The 12898-nt window shown below is 44.6% G+C and overlaps 1 protein-coding gene across 1 annotated transcript in view; it reads right to left on the reverse strand.

The window, feature by feature from the left end:
• Positions 1–12898, reverse strand: part of RANBP9 (RAN binding protein 9) — a 58249-nt gene that overhangs the window by 25360 nt on the left and 19991 nt on the right. Inside the window, exon 2 of the mRNA XM_044293133.1 lies at positions 2703–2814. Within this exon, the coding sequence (XP_044149068.1) occupies positions 2703–2814 (112 nt within the window). The remainder of the gene's footprint in view (positions 1–2702; positions 2815–12898) is intronic.

A 12898-nucleotide genomic window follows, 5' to 3' on the forward strand; every position in this document is an offset into this window, starting at 1 on the left:
TGCTGGATTACAGGATGGTTCTAACCATAGACACGAGCAGTGTGTAAGGTGACGGAAAAAATGAATCCAGTCTGCAGAGGAGGCAATATGGACGATCACAATCCATTAGTACGGTAAGTGCCTTGTATTAAACTTTCTCTACATGATAAATACCATTTGCTGAAGTGAGACAACCCTTTTATGTTAGGAGCTATGCAATTCCATTTACCAGTATTTATTGTGTAGCGCACTTTTTTTTTATGAAATCTCATCACTTGGAACAAAAGCTAGCTTAAGACGCAGGATCCTGCTGAAGACAGGAACTGACAGAGGACATTGCACCATTACAAAGATTCATTAAAGAAAATCAGTCATGAAGACATCAATAGTAGATAGAGTAGTACTCACTGAATGCACACAACCCACTACAATGCAGGGCTAGGATTCAAAATGCAATAGGAAACGTCCCTTTGATTGGTAGAACAGGATCAAACGCCTATTCTTGCAAAAGGACTCTGGTGATCTCAACCAATAAGCTAGAAGTGGAATACAGTGGGGGAGATTGATCAAACTGGTGTGAAGTAGAACTGGCTTAGTTGCCCATAGCAACCAGATTCTAAACTTTCATTTTTCACAGCTCCTTTAGAAAATGAAAGGTGGAACCTCTGAGCAACTAAGCCAGTTCTACTTTACACCAGTTTGATAAATCTCCCCCAGTATGTACTAGCTTATGACACAGAATAGGAGTCTGGTCAGCAGTGTTAGGGAGAACTAGATGACAGCCTCTACCGGAACAATAATGGTCACCTGCCATTTATTTTTGAGAGAGCATACAGGTATAACTAAAAAAAATAATTAAAAGGGGTGTTCCTATCAGGGACACCTATAGCATATTGATAGGACATGCCATAAATGTGTGATAGGAGCACCTGTCTCAAGAAACAGGCCCTGAAGTGAATGAAGAGCGTGCCGCGCAGTCACCGCTATGGGACTTCCAAAAATAACAGAGTGCTAGCTGAGCACTTTTGGAAGTGGTCACACATGCGTGGCTTGCTCCCCACTCACTTCTGGGTCCCATCCTTGATAGGAGCAGGCCCCAAAAGTGCAACCCTCACCTATTGGACATTTATAGCAGATCCCATCAATATGCCATAATATGCCTTTAAATCACAATTCAGAGGAATATTTTATATTAAGGGCTCGTTCAAATTGCAGTCCGCAATGCACGGGCACTGACTGTGGCCCAGCCGCATAGGGATCGGGGACCCATTCACTTGAACCCCAGAAAGCACACCGTAGTGCTTCCGTAGTGTTCCGTATCTCCGGATTTGCTGACCCACTGAAGTGAATGGGTCCGCATCCGTGATGCAGAATGCACACAGAACGGTGCCCGTGTATTGCGGATCCGCAAATGCGGTCCGCAGTACGACAACGGGCAGCACACGTCCATGATTCGGGCTGAAAATATAAAAAAAAATCATGGAAAATTAAAATTCTGAATTATTTTTTTATTATACGGAATGTCTCATCATTCATGTGAATGGCCACTGTAGAACATTCCCCCGGCAGACTCCGCTGATCACTGAGGCAGCACAGCTACGTAATGGCTTGCCTATAATGAAACCACTCCTTTGGGCTAGCTGTACATGTTACAGATTATGCACGGCTTTTAGTGTGGGAACAAATCCAGCCTAATACACTCCTAGCAATGTGAATAAGATTTGACAAATCTCATGTACACTTTGCTTATTTTTTCTTTCTGGAAACTGACCTGACTTTAAAATCCACAACATGTCAATTGTTTTGGCGGATTTTGGTGCAGATTTCACCCTTTGCAATGCAAAAAGGCGAGATTGGGGCAAAACCACAACAAAATCCGCAAGTAACACGTGCAGATTGTGGTGTGGATTTGGTACGGAAACAAAGAGAAATCATGGAAACTTTATTTAAAACTCTGCACCCATCTGCATGTATCCTTATGGTACGTGTAGATAGGTGCGAGTCTCAAATCAGAAATTCAGTGCAGATTTCTCTGCGTTTCTGCACCAAATCTGCATGGGTTACTTGTGGATTTGTATATCGTTTTGCCGCAGATCTCACCCTTGAATTACAAAGGCTGAAATCTGCACAAACAAATGCCACATGACAGAACAATTTCCGCACAGAAGAAAAAGCTAAGTGTACATGAGATTTGTCAAATCCCGATCACTTTGCTGGAACGCACGTATTCAGCAATATGTGCAGGTAACCTTAAAGAGGACCTGTCACCACGAAATGCAGTGCAGGCAGCATGTTACAGAGCAGGAGGAACAGGGCAGATTGATGTATACAGTAGTTTTGTGGGAAATGACTCAGCAAACCTTATAAGCTGTACAGTTAGGTCTCTGCTTTTTCTGAGGTCGGCTGTACACAGGGGAGGTATTACCAGTGACTGGCCACTCTCTCTGTATACACACTTACACAGAGAATGCTATTAGTCATTGATATCACCGCCTCTGTGTACAACAGAACTCTAGAGATTTTTTAAAGGTAAAAATAAAAAATTCAAGCTCGCTGAATCTTTTCCCACAAAACTATCAATCTGCTCAGCTCCTCCTGCTCTATAACCTGCTGCCTGCAGACTGCACTGCATTTTATGGCAACATGTTCTCTTTCAGTAACACAATGGTTCTGAATTACTATCATTATTTCCAGAGAATTAGTTACAGAATACCGGTACTTACCCATCTCTCCCCTTACTAATAATTTTCACTTCAAAATAGTATATGCCACATGCTGCTGGAATAGGATGCGTAGCCCGCACTGAGGCGGCATCTCTTGAAGTTTTTCCATGTCCTGTACAGGAAAGAAACACAGAATTATTTTGTGGAATTTTTATTATTAGATACATAAAATGTGGTGCAAAATGAGCCTGTCAACAGAAAACATGTCGCCTTTTAGGCCTCTTTCACACAAGCGAGTTTTCCGCGCGGGTGCAATGCATGACGTGAACGAATAGCACCCGCACCGAATCCTGACATTCATTTCAATGGGTCTGTGGTTTTTTTTTTACTGATCACTTTTGCGTTGCACGAGAATCACAGCATGTTCTATATTAAGCGTTTTTCACGCAGCCCTGGCCCCATAGAAGTGAATGGGGGCTTCAGTAAAAAAACAAACAAAAAAAACCCGCATTGTTAGGGCTTGTTCACATGAACGTATGTGTTCCGTTCCGTGCATTGGGCACCACAATTTGCGGTCCCCAAAGCACAGATAACGTTTGTGCAGGCTCCGTTCCGGAAAAAGAAACAGCAAGTTCTATCTTTTTGCGAAATGGAAGTACGGAACGGAATGCCATGGAAGCACTCCGTAGTGTTTCCGTAGCATTCCGTTCCGCATCTCTGGATTTGCGGACCCATTGAAGTGAATGCGGTCTGCAATACGGAAACGGAACACATACGTTTGTGTGAACAAGCCCTAATCCGGATGTTTTTCACTGATGGTTGCTAGCAGATGTTTGTAAACCTTCAGGGTTTTTTTCACACGCGTAAAATAATGCATTGCACCAGCGCGAAAAAAAAAAAAAGAACTAATGAACTCAATCACAGACAAAACTGACTGAACTTTCTTGCAAAATGGTGCGAGTTTCACTGAACGCACCCTGAACGCTTCCTGAGCCAATTCGTATCGTTCGTATGAAAGAGGCCTTACAGTGGTCTACCCACAAGCAGCAGAAAAAGGCTGCCATAAAAGAGTGTGTCTAGTGGCAGTCTGCAGGCCTCTTCTGCTCCATCGCAGGTGGACATGCTCATAAAGAGACTAGCCTAGATTTACAATCAGTTAGGCCTCATGCACACGACTATATTTTGCATCTGCGTCCAATCTGCATCTTTACATGTCAACAGTGTGCTGTCTGCATTCGTATGTCAATTTCACAAATTATGGAACATGTCCTATTCAAGTCTCAGTAGTGGACAAGTATTCTAGTAATGGGAGTAAATAAAAATAAGATAAGGTGCATATCGCACATGGAAGGCCTCCATATTTTCCAGATCCATAGTTTGCGGACCAAAATACGGAGACAGTCGTCTGCATGAGGAAGTCTATAAATGTTCCAGAATTATCACAGTGGCCCAGGCTGTATGATAAATCTGGCGAATCTACTGTATAGACTTCCTATCTAAAGGTTCAGGGCAGCTATTAGTTTTCATACTGGTGGTTTCACACAAATTTTTTGGGGAAATAAAAAACTGCAGTTTTTGTGGCATTTTTTGATGCAGTCTTTTGAGCCAAAGCCAAAAATGTATTCAAAATGAATGGGAACTTAAAAGAAGGGCTTCTTCTTCTGCATCCTGCATGATCCACTTCTGGCTACGGCTCAAAAACGGCCACAATAAGCTGCGACTGACACCACACTTGCCTTCTTAAAAACTGAAATTTTGGCAAAAAAGTAATTTTAGGTTACGGCTCCTTTGCTGCTAAGCCACGTCCCCTCATTGTGCGCAGTAAAACAACTGTGTAAAACACAAGATGCAACATTTAACACCACAACATTGTAGACAAATCGAGGCTCAGAGTCCACAATCTGGACCAGTGATTCAGAAGATAGATGTGCACACAATTTCTTAATATGCAGGCACGGGTTTATCTTCAGACCATTTGTCGATCACATAGTCATGCTGGGTGTCATTAAAGAGGACCTTACACCGCTCCTGACATTCCTGTTTTAATAGCGTCATGCACTCCCCATGTAATAACAATTCTGGAGCATGTATTCTTACGGCTCTATGATGTGCCATTCCTTTATTATTTCTACTAGAAGTATGAACAAATTGCTAGCAGTCTGCAGTAAGGGTACAGAGGGGAGGTAACAAGTTGGGGGGGGGGGGTACCTGCACTGACTCACTCTAGCCAATCAGTGCTGCCATTGTCAGACTGTGCAGGAACAGCCCCCAACTAGTTACCACCCCTTTGTACCCTTACTGCAGACTGCTAGCAATTCAGTCATAACTTATAGTGCAAATAATAAAGGAACGGCACAACAGAGTCGTAAGAATAGATGCTCCAGAACGGTTATTACTTGGGGAATGCATGAAGCTATTAAAACATGTCAGGAGTGGTGACAGGTCCTCTTTAATAGATCGACCAGAATTCCGGAATATTAAGTTGAATGAAATACCGGCAGCCAGCTATAGCGCTTCTAGCACGTAGTTGTTTCTATAGTGTACAACCAAGACACTAATAAGGCGGCACATCCACAGTGTAACCTACAATTACAGGGAACCTGTCACCATAAAAATGCTGAGTAAGCTACAGGCCGCAGGTTATAGAGCAGGAGCTGATCAGACTGATTATAGGTTTATAGGAAAAGATTCAGGATAACTTGTATTTTATACATTTATATTCCTGCTCATTATGGGCTGTGAAGTCCAGGAGGCGGTCCTACCAGTGATTGACAGCTGTCTCTGTATACACAGTCATAGAGGGAAGGCTGTCAATCACCGATAGGACTGCCTCATTGACAGCCTTCCCTCTATGACTGTGTATACAGAGACAGCTGTCAATCACTGATAGGACCGCCTCCTTGACTTCACAGCCCAGAATGAGCAGGAATATAAATGTATAAAATACAAGTTATCCTGAATCTTTTCCTATAAAACTATATATCAGTCTGCTCAGCTCCTCCTGCTCTATAACACCCTGCCTGCAGCTCAGACACTACGTTCAACCTGAAAGGGTCACATTATATCTTCCACTACAAGCACAGAGAAGAGCACATGCATAAAAACCACAATTGTCCTAAGTCTTTTGGAGTCTAGGGACCCCTTTACATGGCCCAATGGAGCAGGCGATTGCTGGGAGGAAAACATTTTTTTTTACTGACAACTGCCCACTTGTGAGTGGAGGCGAAAGCCCTAGTTACATGCAGCAATCACCTTAACTGTATGGGGAAGAGCAATGGCTACTGCCATCGCTCATCCCCATACAGATTCATTGGGGGTCATTTATCAAACTGGTGTAAACATTCAATTTTGACAGCTCCTTTGGAAAATGAAAGGAGCAATCTGATTGGTTGCTATGGGCAACTAGGCCAGTTCTACTTTACACCAGTTTGATAAATGACCCCATTGTTTCTGGGCAGCAGATCGCTGTTTAGACAGGACAATCTGCTGCCCACAAACGATGATTGCGGTGTCTGCATTAACGATTGTTTCAGCGGATGAACAAGTGTTTTGCTCGTTCACATGTAAATTATCAGGAACGTTCATCCCCGATTATCTGCTCGAAAATCAGGCAGTGTAAAAGAGCCTTAAAAGAGTTAGGCCTCTTTCACATGGGCGTCATGTTTTCTAGCATTGCAGGTGACAGTAGGGAGGCTCGTCCCCGTATGTTTTGATCTGCACGACGCAGAGATGCAGCGGCGGCCATGAGGGGAGCAGGAGCCACGTGGGTGAACACACAATTATCAGGATGGATGCTTCCTGATAACTGCCAGCTCATCAGTGGAGGTAAAGATCTGCAATTACATGCTGCTCTCATTCATCCTCATACAGATTCATTGTTTCTGGGCAGCAGATCACTGTTCACATGGCACAATCTGCTGCCCAGAAACAAGCAGCTTAGACCAGACCTAAAGCTTCAAAACCAATAGGTTTTCCGTACCAAACATATATACAGTATAGAGATGCTGCCAGTCCAGATGTTTGCTTGATATAGCAGTGAGCAGATGGCAGGTTTTCCAACATCTGACTATATGAGAAACAAGCTAAATGTAGTCAGAAGTGCTGGGGTCGGATTACTGAGCTGGAGGCCGGCGGGCAGTGTCCCGGGATCAGGCACTCCCATAGACAGTCCTCCCCAAAACATTTCACCTTCTGCTTCCAGACTCAAACACACTTACTGAAGTGTCCATTATTCTGTAGGAGGAGGAACAGATGTTAGAAGCCCCCTGCTTCTATGTCAGTGAATGAACTGACTGTACAGTACTGTAAAGTCGCTTCTTTGTCCTCTATAGACTATGAGATTTACTTAAAGGGGTTGTCCAGGTTCAGAGCTGAACCTGGACATACCTCCATTTTCACCCAGGCAGCCCCCCTGACATGAGCATCGGAGCAGTTCATGCTCCGATGCTCTCCTTTGCCCTGCGCTAAATCGCGCAGGGCAAAGGCATTTTTCTGAGTTCCAGTGACGTACCGGGGCTCTCTATGGGGCTGACAGGCAGCCCGGTGACGTCACCGGCACTGATGGGCGGGATTTGGCTCTGCCCTAGCCAGTAAAACGGCTAGGGCAGAGCTAAAGCCCGCCCCTCAGAGCCGGTGACGTCACCGAACACACTGCTGGGCGGAAGTTACCGCCCGGCAGTGTGTTATTGAAAACACAAGAGCCTGTGCCCTGCGCGATCTAGCGCAGGGCACGGGAGCGCATCGGAGCATGAGATGCTCCGATGCCAGGCTCAGGAGGGCTGCCGGGGTGAAAATAAGGGTATGTCCGGGTTCAGCTCTGAACCCGGACAACCCCTTTAACCCAGTCTGTAATGGAGCCATACAAAGTGCATGCTCCATGGCTAGGGTTCATGACAGCAGCTCCCATTGTGACATGCTCAAGCCACCATTAAATTACATGGATGGCAATTTATCTGTATGACCGCCATGTAATACTTCACCAAGGGAAGCTGTGGCCAATCAGCTGTTTATGGCCACATTCTGGAAGTGGTCGTCTCAGTGCTATCTGCCACACACGTGTGGGTCTGAGGGTTTTTTATTCTAGGTGAATATGGTCAACCACCTGTAATCAATGGTGGCTCAGTGGTTAGCACTGGTGCCTTGCTGGGGGGGTCCTAGAATCAAATCCGACCAAGGACAACATCTGCATGGAGTTTGTATCTTCTCTACGTGGGTTTCCTCCGGGTAATCCGGTTTTCTCCCACACTCCAAAGACATACTGATAAGGACCTTAGATTGTGAGCTCCATTGAGGACAGCTTGATGCTAATGTCTGTAAAGCGTTGTGTAATATAGTAGCGCTACATAAGTGCATCAAATAAATAAAAATATTGTTCCTTCACAGAGATTCAAACCATAGCTTTGTTAGATTCATCACCGTTTCTCCCCTCCAGAAAATAAGCTTTGGATGATATGTAAATGAGGCCCATAGAGCCCAGCAGAGCATTATCAATATTTCAGAGGCCAAGCCCGCCTCTTCAATTGCCTTCAGTACCTCCCCCTTGCGCTCACAACTGTCCCCTCGGCCCCGGTTTGTGCGAGATTTCAATATGTGTGCTAAGGGGGAGGTACTGGTGGGCTCGGGCTCTTTGAAATATTGATATGGCCCTGCTGGGCTCTATGGGCCTCATTTTCTGGAGGTGAGAAATGGCAATAAAGCTAAAAAGGTATTGTTCGAATGCCGTTTAAGGGAACTAAAGTGCATTGGTTACAGGTGGTAGAAATAGGGGACAGATTCCCTTTAAAGGCAACCTGTCCGCTCCTGTAAGCTACCCACACCGAGGGCGCATAGTGTAGTGACTACGCCATTTCCTACCTTTCAGTGCTACATACAACTGCCACACTTTCTCCACTTTGACTGCAGCAGCTGCAGAGAAAACAGAGCCTCTAGGTGTAATGGCAACGCCCCCATTGCTCCTAGAGGCTCATTTGCACATTAAATATATAACAATTTTTCTCAGTAATCTGGGCACATATGAACATGGGACCAACACTGAGGCCTTCAGCTCCAAGCGCACATGTAACAGGTCAGCTAGTTTTATAGGTACAAATCTCCTGACAGATGCTTTAAAAACCTTGTAGAAGTAAAACATTCAGTACACAAATCAATACTAAAGATAATACAGGTAAGGATGTGTTGTGTCTCCTGAAACCAGCATCAAATGCTGCTCCTTCCTTCAGCAGGATTTCTGTAACTGATGGGGCAGTGTAATACATTACATGCACAGATGAGGGAAAGCCCAGCTGCTTCCCACCAAAGACAAAAACAAACTGTGAGAACACCACACCTTCTACACAACCATTGAACATACTGTACTCAGGAAGCCATTTTGTGGAAGCTGACTAAAAATAGCACAGCCACTCTGCGCAGTGTAATTTTCTACACTGGAAACGACTGGTTCCACTTACTACTTGGGTGACCTCAAGGAAATGTAACAGAAGCTGCGTGTAACATGAAGACACAATATAATAGTAAGGCTTGTAATATAGAGTGAAATCTCAATGTAAAGTGTGGTGCTTCTAAGGGCTCATGCACACGAACGTATGGGTTCTGTTCCGTGCATGGGGCACCTCAATTTGCGGTCCCCAATGCACGGAGAACGTTTGTGCAGGCTCCGGGACGGATCCAGACCGATTCAACTTGAATGGGTCCGCATCCCTCCGTTCCGCAAAAAGATAGAACATGTTCTCTCTTTTTGCGGAACGGAACCCCACAGAAGCACTTCGTAGTGCTTCCGTGGGGTTCCGTTCTGTGCTTCCGTTCCGCATCTCCGGAAATGCACACGGAACGGTGTCAGTTTATTGCGGATCCGCATATGCGGTCCGGAATATGGAAACTGAGCGCATACGTTTGTGAGCATGAGCCCTAAAGGGATGCTTCCACCACAAAGGCGTACGCCTCGCCATAAATTAGGGGCACCCTTCGACAGTCCGTGTGCCTAGATTGAGACTCCCTGACTGGAGAACATTTCAATCGTCATTTATACCCCTTTCCAGGAAATATATGTTAGTGAAGTTGCCGGGACCAATGGCCTGGCACCCTTTGCTTCCCAATGTCTAGGGCAGTGCAAAAAGCGTGCGACAAAATGTCACATGAGCATTAAAAAATCTGCAAAAGAGGTCTTGCAACTTTTTTACACCAAACACTGGCCCCCATAATCATAGAACACACTGTTATATAGCAGTCAACATAAATGGTAAGACTGCCTATACAGACAGGTAATCCTTTTGTAAATTTACTGCTGTTGTGAGGGGAAGGTAGTCCTCTATCGTTCTCTTGATAGGCCTCGATGACGATGCCCACAGAAGAGTATTGCACTGATGAGTAATGTGTGGTGTCACTACGGGGGGGGAGTCTCTGGTAGTCACAGTGATGGTCTGACTGAAAATGTTAAGCAAGACATTGCTGTGATAAAAGTCTAGAGAATGTTAAAGGACAAGAAATCAAATACATGGAGCAGCTAAATAATTATATCCACAAAACCATCCACCCATTTATTAAAATAAATTAAAATACATAGAAAAGATTCACATATAGATTGTAATATGTAATAAACATTTTAATAGCATAATTTTCAGCATAATGTCCTACATAACACCCTTAAAGGGAACTTGTCACCAGGATTTTGTGTATACGGATTTTATTTAACTATCAGATTTGCAGCGCAGGCCGCAAAGTTACTTTATGGAAAAAAAAATATATGATTTTTTTCACCCATAATGAAAAACATATGGATTTAAAGGGAACCTGTCACCGGGATTTTGTGTATAAAGCTGAGGACATGGGTTGCTAGATGGCCGCTAGCACATCCGCAATATCCAGTCCCTATAGCTCTGTGTGCTTTTATTGTGTAAAAAAAACAACTATTTGATACACATGCAAATTAACCTGAGATGAGTCCTGTACGTGAGATGAGTCAGGGACAGGACTCATCTCAGGATAATTTGTATATGTATCAAATCAGTTTTTTTTACACAATAAAAGCACACAGAGCTATGGGGACTGGGTATTGCGGATGTGCTAGCGGCCATCTAGCAACCCATGGCCTCAGCTCTATACCCAAAATCCCGGTGACAGGTTCCCTTTAATCCTTTAGGTTTGCATGCCTAAAAGGGGTTGTGTCAGGCCCTAGTAACTGTGGGAAAATTTAGTACAAGCCCCAAATGGTCTAAAATAAAATCACATCGGCAGAAAACCCGTCATCAGCAGCATTACCACACAGCACTGACACAATCATCTGCACACGTGCCAACATGCATAGAGGCGTATTATCTCCTGGAAGATAAAAGAAATAAAAAATGCAGTTCACCCACTCCTCCTCTCCTGTCACGGGAGAGTCGGGATTCAGGAAAGCTCTCCCCCTACACAATACTGTATATTGTCAACCAAAACCAAATTCTCGGCAGGTTCAGCAGACAATACACTGACGTGTATGGGGCCTTTGGAAAGAGGACAAGTCATGCATTGTATAGCAGTTTATGAGGTCTCTTTTTGCATCACTGACAGCACTGGTAACACCCACCATAATAACCACCATAAGACCGGGTCATTCCTTTGTCTGAGGATTATCACAGGAAGCTACAGTTTTGTGAGGGGTCTTACGTGCCCCTAAACAATTCACAGGATTATGGGGAACATGCAGACATCAATGAGCATTACTATAACAGAAGGGAAGGACAAAATACTGTTGGCTTAAAAGGATTGCCTCATTTTCAGCATTTATCATGTGGACAAAGTTAAGGGGGTTCCTCTCGGAACCCAGACATAACCCCTTCTTCAGGCAGATCCTCAGGGTGGAGTGCTCCGATGTCCCACTCAGAGGGGCTACCTGGGAGAAGGGGGGGATATGTCCGGGTTCAGCTCCGAAACCGGACAACCCTTTTAATACAAGTCACTTACTAATGTATTTTGATTGTCCATATTGCCTCCGTTACTGGCTTGATTCATTTTTCCATCACATTATACACTGCTAATATAGACAGCTCCCATCCTGGCAATCACAATCCATTAGTAAGTGCCTTGTATTAACTTTCTCTACATGATAAATGCCAATTGCTGAAGTGGCCCAGACCTGCCCGACCCAGGGTGGGAGTGATGCTCATCTGATCCTCACTGCCGGATCCGGTCAGTTGTGCTCCCACGACAACATCAGTCAACACGTGACACAGGGGGAACATCAGGCGTGACACAGGGGGAACAGGTCACTGCTGCGGCCTGTAATTGGCAGCAGCATTCACATGTGCCTCCATCGGCGGATGTTGTCCTCGGCACATGTGAGGGGCGGAATTGCCGCCCCAGGAGGCCCTACCGACCGGATCCAGTGGCTGGGATCAGGCGAGGATCACCCCCACCCTGGGTCGGGGCCGGGCAGGTATGGGCCACTCTTTAAAGCTGCAAAAACATGATGCAGACTGGCAGCGGGATCCGCAGACCCTGTACATGCGATATGTTTATTATATATAGGTGCGACTTGGCGACTAGTGCAGATTCTCATGTGGATCCTGCTGCCAGACCGCCTCGTGTATGGGCAGTTTTAGGGTGCCTTCATACTTGGCAGAAAAATCGGCAGAATAAGATTAGGATGTAGATTTCATTGTGAATTTTGAGGCGGATTTTTGTGTGAATTACATCCACTATAGAAATGAATGCTCAATGGAGACATTCTGCTTTAGCAAATAACATGGAGGAAGTCTTTACGTGAAAGCACCCTTAGGAGCAGGTGTGACCACAACCAAAAACTGTTAATACATTTCGAACATGAATCCCAGGGCCTTGTTTCCACTCAACTAGAGGTTGCACTACATTTTTTCCAGAAGAGTAAAAAATATAACATTTTGAGGAGTATTTTTAGCCGAGGAGGAGTATGATTTTTTTGGTAATTCATATACATAATGCATAGGCCCACATAAGGTTATGAGGCTGATATTTCTGCAGGGAAACCATTGCTAGTCTCCCATGCATAAATAAATGTAGACAATTTTACATTTATCCAACATCATACACTAAGGGTCCATTCACACGTCCGTTTTTTCTTTCCTGATCTGTTCCGTTTTTTGCGGAACAGATCAGGACCAGATCAGGACCCATTCATTTTCAATGGGTCCTGGAAAATGTGTGCTGTCCGTTTCCGTTGTTCCGTTCCGCATGTCCGTTTAAATATAAAACATGTCCTATTATGTTCCTGAAAAATCTGATCCTGGTACAATGCAAAGTCAATG

This window comes from Bufo gargarizans, chromosome 5 (assembly GCF_014858855.1).
Source record: "Bufo gargarizans isolate SCDJY-AF-19 chromosome 5, ASM1485885v1, whole genome shotgun sequence".
Classification (NCBI taxonomy): domain Eukaryota; kingdom Metazoa; phylum Chordata; class Amphibia; order Anura; family Bufonidae; genus Bufo; species Bufo gargarizans.